Source organism: Aptenodytes forsteri, unplaced genomic scaffold (assembly GCF_000699145.1).
Source record: "Aptenodytes forsteri isolate BGI_AS27 unplaced genomic scaffold, ASM69914v1 Scaffold445, whole genome shotgun sequence".
NCBI classification, from domain to species: domain Eukaryota; kingdom Metazoa; phylum Chordata; class Aves; order Sphenisciformes; family Spheniscidae; genus Aptenodytes; species Aptenodytes forsteri.
This window is the reverse complement of record NW_008794421.1, coordinates 117,693-131,697: the sequence shown is the minus strand read 5'-3', so window position 1 is coordinate 131,697 and position 14,005 is coordinate 117,693. Positions and strand designations below refer to the sequence as shown.

The window sequence follows — 14,005 nt, the reverse complement described above, 5'->3', positions numbered from 1 at the left end:
GTGGTGGTGGGGGTGGTGCTGGGAGGCTCCGATGGTGTTGGCGTGGGAATAGTTGTCCGTGTGGGTGGAAGGGACACTGTGCTCACTGTGGACGAAGGTGGGGCTGTTAGAAACAGCAGGGACAGAGAAAACAGATGCAAGATGCATGAGTGGGACACAACATGCACTGAACAGAAGTTATGTGTTAGGCAGCTGCCTGAAACCCATAGCGGTCAACCCACTCTTATCACAGTAAAGGTCTATATCACTAGGCCTTCCTTTCCAGCCCCAGAAGGTAGACCTGTTCCAAATCAATGCACAGACAGGGTCATGACAATCCTTTCCTAGCAAAGAGACTAGGGATGTCGCTGTAATGTGCTTTTCACTAAATCGAAAATACATACCAATAGGTAAGACATGAGGAGGAGTAAGGCTCTGTGAGGTTTTCTATCTGCGCATTATTACTTAGAACACCTCGCTATCTCATGGAGTAAGAACTGAGAGGGGAAGTTGTGGTCTGGGAAGGAAATATGCACAGGAATATGTTCCTGCCTTGATTGCCATGTAATTTCCCTTTGGTGCAATGTCAGCCTGATGAAAAGGTTCACAGAGTACTAGTGGATCTCAGCAGCCAAAGACCACAGTTCACAGCAAGTGGCAGCCTGCCAACTGAAACTGTTCCCGAAAGCCTGCCAGTGGAATCCTTCCTTCCTAGATCTATAACTACAGGCAAACGTTAGCACTGACAGGAAAAGCAGGAGGAGAAAGGGAAGGAATTCTGCACAGCCCCACATAGACAATGCCTAAAATGATGGTACTCTAAATCAAGGCCTACTCTAATCTCACACAAGGGGTCCTTCTGGGAATCTTCTTTCCAGCAGAAGAATAGAGCTCCAAACCAGCATAAGCAAGACTTCCTGCCAGCTCAATATCTGCTATGGAGATGACAGGCCTTTAATAGCTGACGGCCCTTTATTTCTCCTGTGGCAAAGCAAGAGCAGAGAGTATTGGTCTGCCAAATACCTGGAGAGGTTGAAGTTACTGGGGTGGTGACTGATGGTGTGAATTCGCTTGTGATGGTTGGGGTGGGTATGGGCATGGTGGTAAGTGTTGTTGGCTGCCTGGCTGTAGTCGTGATGGGTACTGTTGTGCTGGTGGTGGTTGAAGTTGCAGTTGGTGTTGGACTCAGTGTACTTGTAGTCTCACAAGAAATTTCATGCCACTCACAACAGTTTACCCTGATTTCATAATTATAGCAAAGTTGCCACAGAGTTGCATCTTGCTCCTCATTTTTACAGATTAGTCCGTATGTAACATTACACTCTACTTTCTGTCCAAGTTCCTCTAAGCTCACATCGGTCCTATCTTTAGCCCTGCATTCAATTCTGTCAGGAGCTTCACATATTTTGTTTCCATGTTCACTTCTTATTGCATCGTAGGTTTCATAGTCACCGCCATATTCTTCAGGTTTACTAACATCAAACCATTCAGTCCAATTACAGATTAATCCAAAGCATGGAGCTGCAAGAAAAGACAGAATTTCTTACAGAGAACATTCTGAGAAGATTGATTTTGTATTCTATTCCATTAAGAACTAGAGCAATGCATTGCAACTTGTTATTTTTCTAAGAGAAGAGAGTTCTGAAATTGGTTCTGTATTACCACGTTTTTCAACAGGAAGCTTTGCATCAAAATTAAATCACCAAGCTGAAGCCTTTAAAGGTCTTTCTTCTCACTATACTTACCACATTTTGGTTATTTTAAAAAATTATTTATTTTTGTTTTAAATATATATTTCTGTAGTGGCCGTCTTTAATTTACTCTTTCTTAGAATGTTCATTTGACATTTTTTAACAACGTAGTTTTCTATTTAAAACTTACTTGTAGTTACTGGAGGGCTTGTAGTGGTAACTGAAATAGAAAAAAAGATTACTCTATCATCTGCAAGCTTTAGAAAAAAAATAATAGTAGTTTTAAATACCTTAATTATATTTTTTTGCTGAGACTACTGAGACAATTTCTACTATCCCAGCAGGATATTGAGATGCTAACATGTTTTTCAGAATTAGGCAGGCACCCTGTACATTTATAGTTACAATTTCTTCCATGAGAAGTAGATCAACTCTCTTTGAGTGTTAAAAGTGTTAAAAATCTTTCTTAGTGTAGTGTGATAAAACTATTCATAAGTATCACTCTGTGTCAACTATAAGCCCGTATACTTGTACATTCTATCTTTAAAGTATTTTTCTTAAAGAAAATAATTTTTAGATGTGCATCTCTGTTGAAGATTTACCTGTGGTGGTAAGAGTACTGGTAGGAAAGGAGGTTGAAATGGTTGTAGGTGAAGTAGATGTTGGACAAGGATAAGTACTTCCAACAACTATAGAACCATTTTCTGCACAAACGTATGTTATACATATGTTGCCATCCTGTATTTGTGCCACAGGTTCACCCACTTTATAATGCGTTCCATTGATGACACAAGGACACCCTGCAAGAAAGAGCTTTACTGTGCAATTTTTCTACTACCAGGTAAGAGACAAAGGCAAAATACTTACGGACAAGTAAGCATTTACATGAATCATGCATGCTCCTTTCAGAGCTATACATGGAGCTTAGATCTAATACATCACACTAATTTATCTTTACATTTAGAGGATCATTAAAGCATATTTAATAAAGCCCTGCATAAAACGCTTGGAAGAACAGACTTACAAACCAGGTTTTAAAATGTTCTGAGAGAAATAACAACTACAATTTACTATCTGACACTTTTCTATAATACTACATGTTCTGGGAGTAGTGAAATCCACTAGTTTGGATATGGGACATGGGAATAAAGAATAAAGGGACATGAGAAAAAGGTTGAACAAGAAGTACTAACAGCAAGGTTCAACAAAAGTGCTGCCCAATTTTCGTTGGCCACAACTTTCACTTGCACTGGAAAGAATTATTCCAAATCAGTACTAAGTCTTTTGTAGAGACAGACATAGCAGTTCCATGCATTTTTTTCTTTTTATTTGTAGAAAAACCCAAATGTTATTTACCTGGGATTGGTGTACACTGTATGGATCCTGAGGGGTCACAGAAACTAAAAGCAAAATTTTCAAAAATCAAAATGTTGCAGATGTTTTATGGCACCTGTTAGCAGTGCCAAGAGCACAAAAACATAGAAATTTGTCACTTGATCTTCATTCATACTACTGGATATTTTTCTGGGTGTAATATTTTGCAATATTGCCTAACATTATTTCATTCAAACTGTCATCACTTTCATTCTTTAAGTACAACATCTTAAAACTATCATGAACCACTTTGTGTTGCAAGTTGCAATAGTGTAATAATAACAACTGTTTTTCAGAGCAATGAACTTATAGCTAGATCAGTATTTTTTTGCCTCTGAGGAGTCATAGATGTCAGTGCTATCATTAGTAAGGTCCTAGGAATGAGCAGTTAGGACTCAACTATCTCTATCAGGGCTAGTACAGATCATTTCAGACTACAGTGATTTTAAAATCGCAGTTTTAAGTGAGAATGCAGGGCAGAGTAGCCACTCTCTTCCCAAAGAGCCATGAGAATCAAAAGGTTGTTCTAGAGACACACCCAGGTTTCATGCCATTATATCATTTATGACACTTCGAAGAGTATATTTAATGAATTTGATAATACACTTACTATAACGACACTATCCACCTGAAATCTGGATTTTATAGGTTTGGAAAATTGTGAATGAAAAGTTTAAAATCTATACGTATTGTAAGTGCAGCATTTTTTGAGTTTAAGTCTCAACTGGAATAAACGGCATTGTTCCTCTGATTTGTATAGGTAAATGCTAGAATATACCAGCTCTTCAGCTGAAGTTGCATCTCTATTTGCTTGAGGCCTAGTAAAGTAAATTAGGGGCTCAGCATACATAAATTCTTTCCTGAATTACTGCAAATGTTTTTGCATTTTTTATATACCATTTTGTACAGTTGTCTTCTGTGGGTATTTCATTCCCAGGGACAAAAGGTATTCCATTGATGTAACACCAACATTGATCTTCAGGCACACATTCCTTTGTCTCTTCATTATAAACAGGCTTGTCCTTAGGGCATCTGGGGTAGCAACCTGTTGATGACAAGTAGAACAGTATACAGGATGAAGAAAAAGTATAAAGAGTTAACTCAATGATACCTTCTGAAAGTAAATGATTCTCACTAAACCAAGCATAGTGAAAGAAATAAAAAATTTCCAATTCAAATTAATCCTTGGACAATTATTCTTTACAAAAGACTTAAATCAAACAATTCTCATTGATAATACTGGGGTGAGGAGGATTAAATAAGTTTAGTCATGAAAACTAGGGAAGTTGTTTTTTTCTAGTTCAAGATCTTGGAGAAACCCCTAATTTATATTAATTTCTATGGGCAGCTAGTAATTTTAAGACAAAGAAACAGCCCAATTTTTCTACAGATATTGAAATGTGATCACTATATCAATAATACTTTTGTGAAGAATATGGAAGTGGATTAATTAACAAAAGGTTTTTCACTACATTTATTGGAACACTAGACCTTGTTTATGTGCCTTTAATAGACCAGGTATCTCGACCCCAAACAGATAATTTATCTGCATTTTTCTGTACCCTTGGCCAGTGACCCAAACCCCACCTGCAAGGGATTAAACGTCTGTCAATTCTCATTGCATTTTTCATGTAAATACACTTTTAAAAAATTATTGTGTCCTACTTTCAAATAAACTCTCATAAAGTCCAAATTCTTAATTACATAAAGTCCTCTTTATACTGATTGGAGTTGTAAATAGCCTATAAACTGAATGACCATGTAATTAACTGGTACTTAAAAGTCACTTCACACTGCCAGACTGTACTAAAGATGTCCTAACAAAAGTTGTGTTCTATATTTCCACTGAAGATAAAAAACAAAAATAATTTAGAAAGATAATTGGATATATAATAATATGCCTTCTGACACTTTCCAAATCTTTCTAATAATCTAAGACAATCTATTTCAAAACAGAGTTAACTTTTTTTTTTAATATTTTGGTTAGGGTTTTTTGGGTTTATTTTTTTTTCTTTCCAGCAGTTCAAGGATTAAAATAGCAAAGTCAAACTCTGGGCAGTTCTTTCCAATCCCTAAACCTGAGACAACTGTTTCCAGTCCAGACCAAAATGATTGTGTGGCCAAAAACGTGGCTGTTTTTTCGAACTTTATCATGTGGTAAAACAGAAGATATTTGTAAAGTCATTCACATTCTTGGATCGTTGCAGTCCCCATAACGTGAAATTCCTTTTCAGTTATTAAGCACAAAGACTTTCACCTACTAATATCATATCTCTACATACTTTGAAGAGTTCAATGGGATTTAAATGGCTTGTGTATCCTGTAAGTGGGATGGAATGCAGAATAACCTGTTTTAGCCTCATATCTTGGTCTTAAAGCCTAAACAAAAAACTATAAATGAAATACACTAAAAATGGAGGTAGCCCCCAGTAGCCCTCTGACAATATTTTGTGGTCTCCGTTAAGAATCCAATATATAGCAGCATCAGTGTGTCTAATATCAAAGATATTTTCCACTGTAAAGATAGGAGTATGCTGCACATTAATCTGATAAGGTCAAGATGGATTTGATGCATGAAGAATGATGAGGTTAAAAAAATCCCAACTATCAGTAACTTGCTTCTTTGACACGTAAAATGTTTTCCTTCTCTTGAAATGCCCTTAGGATGAGATGCAAAATAACAAAGGTGTAATAATCTTGCATGTTTCAGAATATTATCCAAGCAGAGACCTAGTTTTATGGCTGACAGCAATGTAACTATCACCCACTGATGTTAATAAATAATAAATTACATTATAGGAAACATTTATGTAAGACTGGAGACAAATTCAACATAACAGATTTAGGAGCATCTTGTCAAGCTGACTGACCATTCCATATTCATTAAATGATACCTGGACAAAGTTATATGAAATAAAATACAAAAATGTCAAGGAATTTATTACCTTCCAGGTATGGTACTGAAAAGTTGGTGCTGACATTATTAATCATCCTGCAGGTCATGACATTACTGCCAGAAGGCTCATAGTGCCAGTCACACTCATTACGAGGGTTGTAGTAGTCACAAAATATCGCTGATGAGAAAAAAAGAAAAGCTAATTAAAAAGATGGTTGCCAGAATGCAGCTCTGATCAGGTCTTTAAAGGTACAAGCTAAATGAATCTACATGTTAAGCTAGCGAAATTTCTCTTGAGGTATAGGACCTGGACTTTCTTCTACTATACTTAAACATAGGGTACATCAAAATTTGGGGTCAAAACTCTGACCAAAACTTTGGGCCCAAGAATTTCATATTAAACACTCTAGCCTTAATCCAAATCAGAATGAATTTTTAAAATTAAAATATTTTACTTTCTGCTACTTAGAATCTCAAAATTTTGTTTTGAGCATTTTTTGGGGAAATATTAATTTAAATATTATTTTACATTATTTTATGATATACTGGTATGAGCATAAGCACCACTAATGGACACTACTTAATATACTTAGTATTGATTAGGTTCATCTACACAGCAGTACTTCTATATACTTTTGCTAAAATCAAATTCTGAATAATTTGAAAAAAAGAGAGGAGAAAGATAAAGAGGAGTTGCAGTTCACCAATTATCAAGCAAAATGGAAGGATGACTTGAACTAGCCTTAACTCATCTAAGTTTCCACCTACATGTACTTGGCTTGTTTTCAAGCCTGCAACCACAATAATTCAAAAACACAGTTGTGGTTCTAGGAGGCACCTGCATTGCATATGGAGCTCTAGTTGGTGGACTGAGATCTCAGAGCAGCTGTATAAAGCTACAGGGCTAACACCCAGCATGGCAGTCTGACAAAAAGTAAAACTGGCTGATTTGACTTAATCAAGTTAAAAATAAAACAAGAAAAAGAAAGGGAAAGAAAGGGAAAGAAAGGGAAAAAAGGGAAAGGGAAAGGGAAAAGGAAAAGGAGGAAAAGCCAGGCTGAATAAAAGATAATTGAAATATACAAATTTACTCATTCTGTTTGTTCCCTGATATGCCATGAAAATAAATTACATTGCATAGCCAGCACAACCTTGCAGTGATAGTATTAATGATTTATTTGATAGGCTTTCTGATAGTAGCCAGAAAGATACAGTTGTGTTTAACTGTTACTCACGGCATATATCAGGAGTTCTCCAGAAAACACAGGCCTGAGCCTTGGTACATTCTTGAGCATATGCAGCAACTGCAGAACAGAAGCACTCACAATCTCCACCACTGTCACAAGAACAGGCATCATGAACACAAGCTTCATAGAAAGGAATTGGGTCCACCTGTTGGGGAAAGAAATGTTGCCCCAGTTCATCTCTAAATTAGTTTTCAAACTAGTAAGCTTGAGAGATCTCTTGAGACATGGGAATTGAGCTGGGCAGGAATGAGACTGTTTCTAAGAATTACCAAATCACAGACAAACATTATAGGCTTGAAGCTGCTTTAATGTATTTTGGATAATAATAGACTTAAAGTAATATCATACCTTCATAATTTGCTATGACTGAAACAATAAAATAGGAGTCCTTGGCAGTGCCCACATTTTCTAACAGATTTCCATTTTACTGCTCTCAAAACCAAGTTGGATTGGTGCCAATGAAGTCTTGTCTTCCAGCAAGCTTTGCCAACCAAGCGGTGAGCAATATCAGAAAGGTTGCACTTCACAGCAAATATAAAGCAGAGAATTTTGTGCTTGCCAGTTTTTTGAGTTTATCTAATGACACATTAGCAAAACATTTCCACTTTTTTGCTTGGGACTGCAAGAAAAGAAACTTAGACTGGATTTTAGCTGCTGAAGGAATCAACAGAGAAACACATATTGAACAACCCCATGCAACGCTATAGGCTTGGAGAAGAGTGGCTGGAAAGCTGCCTGGCGGAAAAGGACCTGGGGGTGTTGGGCGACAGCTGGCTGAATATGAGCCGGCAGTGTGCCCAGGTGGCCAAGAAGGCCAATAGCATCCTGGCTTGTATTAGAAATAGTGTGGCCAGCAGGAGTAGGGAAGTGATCGTGCCCCTGTACTCGGCACTGGTGAGGCCGCACCTCGAATACTGTGTGCAGTTTTGGACCCCTCACTACAAGAAGGACATTGAGGTGCTGGAGCACGTCCAAAGAAGGGCAATGAAGCTGGTGAGGGGTCTAGAGCACAAGTCTTATGAGGAGCGGCTGAGGGAACTGGGGTTGTTTAGCCTGGAGAAAAGGAGGCTGAGGGGAGACCTCATCGCTCTCTACAACTACCTGAAAGGAGGTTGTAGCGAGGTGGGTGTTGGTCTCTTCTCCCAAGTAACAAGTGATAGGACAAAAGGAAATGGCCAGGGGAGGTTTAGATTGGACATGAGGAAAAATTTCTTCACTGAAAGAGTTGTCAAGCATTGGAAGAGGCTGCCCAGGGAAGCGGTTGAGTCACCATCCCTGAAGGCATTTAAAAGACATGTAGACATGGTGCTTAGGGACATGGTTTAGTGGTGGACTTGGCAATGCTAGGTTAATGGTTGGACTTGATGATCTTAAAGGTCTTTTCTAACCTAAATGATTCTATGATTCTATGATTCTAAGTCAATTAAATTAACTCTTTGTGACTTTTCCACTGTAAGTTAAGAACAAACTGTTGTTAATATTACCATACTTCAGGAAAGAGACAAGAAATAGAGAGAAGTGTTCTCTGTGCACTGTGCTCTGGAAGCTGTGGGCCTGACATAGTGTTTGCTATGACAATTTGGAGGCACAGTACTAGCAGCTAAGCCTGTCTAAACTGCGCAATGTCGGTGGTTTCCAAGAAGATCCCTTCTGTGGGTTGAATATTATAAGGAGCAGTGGTGTCTTCAACAGCCACCTTTCAAGTATAGTATGCATTTCTGTCAGAAAATGGGTCTGATGATCGCAAGGCCTTTCAGAACTTACAGTATTGACAGTGTCTCAACAAGAGATGGTGCAACTGCAGCACACACAGACCTATTCAGGCTAGATTTATGAAGCTAGCTTGCACAGCAGTAGCAATGAAACTATGGTGATGAATATGGGCTTGTACAACCATGGCTGGCACCACTACTGTCACAGTCCTGTTGCCACAGATACTCAAACTTCTTTGACTAAGGCTAGCTGAAATGTGCTGACACCTGTAGCTGTACTGATGACTTAATTGAAGATCACTCTATTTAACCATCTCTTCATTCATTTCTGATGATCTCTCTGCTTCTGCAGTAACAGAAATGCACTGTGCTGTCCCATCACTTACTGCCCTCTACAAACCTTGGAGTGACAAATTTTAAAGACTTCACTCCGGATGATGCTGCATTCTTTCTCTGCCCAGGACTTCCGATGTGGTTTCACATCACAGGGCTTAATCTCTTGTGTGACATCTGGGCACATGGAAGACTGTTTCCAGGAATTCCCAAACTTCAGAGCATTAGTCTCCTGCAGCCCACTCCTTGTTGTAAAGTCGTTGTTAGACTTGTCATCAAAGTTGCCACACAGACCACACACTTTGCCCTGGAAAAGAAAATTAACATATCCACAGCTTTTAAATGTACCATGGAAGTGAGACTTTAGCAAAGTAAGAGAAAAACATTGACATTAAAAAGGACAACTGATTCTCTGTGTAAATGACATATTTTCATCTTTACTTCCGAATCATTTGTACAAAAATTAAACCTTTATTTGTCTATGTACTCAGCAAACTATTCAGCTGCCATGTCTTCCTTACTTGAAACAAATGATATCTAGTGTATTTCCATGTCTCTGTGGTAGCCCTTCATCCAACTTAAAACACTAAAGAGTGGCTAAGCCTCTTTCAGCTGAGAAGAATTAATTTATTTTTCATTCTTCTCAATTTATCATAACTCAGCTATTAATATAAACCTGAGGGAATTTAATTCTGCTCCAAACTGTTTTTATTAAAAGCTTCTAACATAATGAACACCATTTCTTCATCCATGGAAAAAAAATGACAGTGACTCATTTTTCTCGAAAGAAAGAATTTAACAACTTACCCACAACAGTGAATTTTTGGTAGTGTTATTTAAGGTACATCAGCCCCCTCAGGCAACAGTATGTCCCTGTTTATACAACCCCACACCTCCTCAATCAGCCCAATGAATTCAGTACTCTATAATTCAGCATGCTGATTTTCAGAAATCAGAACCATCTCTATGCATTGCATAGGGAGTTTGGTTTTAACTCAGGGCTGAGATTCCATGCAGGTTTCCAAGTACATGTAGAGTCATGTACATGCATGTACAGTGCATGTACAGAACACGTACAGTTTGCATCCCCTAAATTACTTTGGGTGCTTGGCTTTTAATATTTCCAAACTCAGAATGCCTTAGACATTTAGCTTTATTGCAATCATATGCTATGCATCCTCTGCAATGCATTGTGATGGACTGTAAGGAACTCCAGTAGCACCTCTGCAAGCTCTGGTAGTAATAATGCAAGCTAATCATCAATGTGCAAAGGATATAGGAATTAAACACGGAGTCAGAATAAAAGAACATTTATGTTTCCTTATCTCATTTATCTATTCATACTACTACTTCAGAAAAAGACAGACAGGTCCTAACTTTGTAATCAGGGGTCAACTTGATGAAAACAGTAGTCTTCTTATCCCAGATAAGCATCACACCATTGCTAGCCTCAATAACGAGGTAGAGGCCTACTGTCCTGTTCCAATAATGCACATCATCACCAATATCTCGCTGAATTTCTTTATAATCTTTGTTCTCCAATTTCAGTTCTGTTTTCTGAAAGATAAAAAGAGAAATATTGTAACTTTTATGATGAGATAAAATATTAGATGCTCATAACAATACAACTCTTTCTGAAACCAGTAGCTCAAAGTCTGGGATGACTTTCCAAGGTGACAGAAAGTGGTGTAACACCGTTGAGAGAGGTTTCAGTACTTGAGAATCTACACCTTTACAGATTAATTTGAAAGGGCCTCTAACCTTTACTTGTAATAGCTGCTTTTAGGGATGTGGCTTTGGAGCATTACTTTTTTTGAAATACTTGAATATCGATATATACTCACTGAGTATCATTACTCACCCCTAGAAACATTTTAATAGCTTTTGAGCAGGTGACTCCTGTAGTTCCACAAGGGACATTCTCTGTGATGATACTGAATGAGCTGCTGGAATTTTTGTCGCCACAAAAATCCTATTGAAAAAGGAAAAAAGCAGCATAAGAAAATTAGGTAGAATATTTAATTTTTACTTCAGTCTCATAATTATTACTATTATTTAAATCTCCACAATTTATAAATTGTTACTGCTGCTTCATATGTGAAATCCTACATACATATATTTTTACAGATGCATGAACATATACACATACATCTCTGCATACATATAAACTGCTAATACAGTCTCATGTGTGGCAAAACCTGTGAAACAAGTGGGCCAATAAAACAAAATGAGGAATATATCTTTAAATAGAAATATCTTTGTTTTGTAAACTTAAAATTTTGATTTATTTCACAACTGATAATGAGCTGTTAGCTCTCAATATAAAATAGTCCTGTTACATACAATTTATGACCATTTTTTTTTTATCAGAAAAAAACCCCAACATTCACACAGCTTGCCTGCACTGAAAATACAGAATTTGTCTTGGCAGAATGTGTAAACACCTCAGGAACAGTGATGGCAGGCAATAAGGAATGACAAAACCAAAGAGGAAAGTAGATCTTCAAGGCAATTGGATGCCATTTCAGCCCCCCCAATAAGCATTACCTGAGTAGCCGCATATTCACAACTCCCATCAAAGTCATAGAATTTTCCATCAAAGGTGATATAATGGCCACTTCCATATATCATACAAGTCCCATAGCACACATATTCAGTGCAGCTCCAAACCCCTTTTTGGCAGGTACTAGAAGAGAGCAGAAGAGTTGAATTTTCAGATTGCACCAAGAGTGTGCTGTCTGGAAAACTGCAGAACAAACCAAGCAGCTACCTGATACAATGTGATAATGTACACAATACCCATTTCAGTGTCTTAAGGCTCAGCTTCAATAGTTTAGCCTGTTTTTAAGCCTATAACATGATTTTTAACTCTGGCCAGCTACATTTTTTAATCTGATAGCATTTATATTTAAAAAATGAGTGCACTTTCCCAATAAGTGATGCCTACTGAAAACAGAGGTAGCTATTACTCCAATATTTTCAGCACAATCTGTATTTCCTCAGATAGAAAAAATTATGCCTGAAAACGAAGGTTTATACTTGCAGCTATGTCAGTCACTGTAGTACATAAGCCTGTACTTAACATGACTATTAATTCACTGCATAGAATATATTCTAGAAGAGAGTACAAAATTATAACTTACCAGGTGTTGCAGTCCACTGTTATCTTCTGTCCAGGAGAATACCACTGGTTGTTATGAATGCATGGGCAGTCCTTCTCCTCAACACAGCCCCCTTTCCCATCATCAAATAGGTCTTCAGGACACACACAGCCTGAGACACACTCTGCCTGGAACTAAGGAATATAAGGAGAAATTGTTACTTTATGAAAAAGCCCTGCATTTTTCTTCCACTTCTTCATAAGCACTCAAGTAAAAACTGCATTTATAACCAAACAGCCTAATATTGATTAGTTTTATAAGGTTTTTCTTTCTAGGTTTCTAATGTTTTTCTTTTCTTTTTTGATTGTCTAAGAACCCAAATCATATTTCACTTGGGAGGTATGACCCTACTGAAGACACTGTAAAAAGGAACAAGAGAGGGAAACCATAAGGAGAATCATCATGAAATTGTCAACAGAGTAATATCACTGCAGAGAAAAGAAAGGAAGATTAAACCAAAGAGAAATAAACTGTTAGTTACAACTGCATTTTCTGTGTTGCACTGTATCATTTAAAGAATGCAGAATAAAGGAAACATGACATGGAGAAAAATTGAATACATACATGATCAGTTCGAGGAGTATGACAGCTAAGTTGTACAGGTGTTTGTGAAGTCCACTTCGGGGATGCATTGCAGTCAAAGTACATCTTGTTAGAAGAACATTCTGTGGCATCTGAAAGGTACATTGTTGGTTTAGTTGAATCAAGAAAAGGCAAAAGAAATGTGTGTGAAAGGTGGTAGTTACTAAGACAGGAATCTCAGGGTATGTCTACCCTTATGAAAAAAAGAGACTCGGTGAAGACAGAACAAAGTGAAAATGTGCAACTGTTTCACATAAAGAGAAAAAACAAACATGCAAAACAAATAAGCGGAGAATTCAAATGGAAAGTGTAGGTTTGGGTTTGAAGGTTGGCTTATGGTTTTTATTTTATTTTACTTTAGAAAATGTCACTTACTCTTCGTTCTTATTGTCACTGAAGTACACTGGACCTTTGCATTTCGGCAAACACTAGAAAAGAAGTGAAGTAAGTACAAATTAAAAAAAAAGTAAGCTCAGTGTCTTAAATTTAAATCTAAGGATTTGTTTATATAAATTTGACAGTATTTATCAGAGACGTCTTGCATAATTTCTACTGCTATTTCAAGGTGAACTCTATTGAAGCGCACTCATGAATTTTCACTTGGAGAAAAAATGTAGCAAGATTTTAGGCATAATGCACAGAAAGGTTATGTTTTAAGTAATGACAGCTATTCTATTAATCCTTAATACCATGCTTTTTGATGACTCAGGAAACAGATAATAATGATAATTTAAATCAAAGCGTTCATTTGGATACACAGTATAATTTCATGCCTATTCAACTCATATGTTTCAAATTTGTTGGCCTGTATATTTCATCTGCCGGATGAGAGAAGGAAGTATTTCACAGTTTGCACTGATGATTCATGCAGCAAACAGTTGTCAGAGTTCATGATAAAAAATACCAGCATCGTGAAAGTTGCTTTCAAAAGCCTATGCTACAGTAAATACATATCAAGGGGACCTTCCTCCAGTGGAAAACACAAGCAATCTGTCTCTGACAGAAAAGGAAACAGCACCATAACATTATA

At 37.3% G+C, this 14,005-nt stretch overlaps 1 protein-coding gene across 1 annotated transcript in view; it reads right to left on the bottom strand.

Moving 5' to 3' along the window:
* MUC2 (mucin 2, oligomeric mucus/gel-forming) overlaps positions 1–14,005 on the bottom strand; it is a 53,310-nt gene that overhangs the window by 22,784 nt on the left and 16,521 nt on the right. The window contains exons 17-31 of the mRNA XM_009289465.1: positions 13,351–13,403; positions 12,958–13,067; positions 12,376–12,527; positions 11,780–11,918; positions 11,094–11,204; positions 10,610–10,789; positions 9,300–9,539; positions 7,176–7,332; positions 5,990–6,118; positions 3,942–4,089; positions 3,027–3,070; positions 2,273–2,470; positions 1,861–1,890; positions 1,003–1,500; positions 11–103 (exon numbers count right to left, since the gene is read on the bottom strand). Of these exons, the coding sequence (XP_009287740.1) occupies positions 11–103; positions 1,003–1,500; positions 1,861–1,890; positions 2,273–2,470; positions 3,027–3,070; positions 3,942–4,089; positions 5,990–6,118; positions 7,176–7,332; positions 9,300–9,539; positions 10,610–10,789; positions 11,094–11,204; positions 11,780–11,918; positions 12,376–12,527; positions 12,958–13,067; positions 13,351–13,403 (2,282 nt within the window). The remainder of the gene's footprint in view (positions 1–10; positions 104–1,002; positions 1,501–1,860; positions 1,891–2,272; positions 2,471–3,026; positions 3,071–3,941; positions 4,090–5,989; positions 6,119–7,175; positions 7,333–9,299; positions 9,540–10,609; positions 10,790–11,093; positions 11,205–11,779; positions 11,919–12,375; positions 12,528–12,957; positions 13,068–13,350; positions 13,404–14,005) is intronic.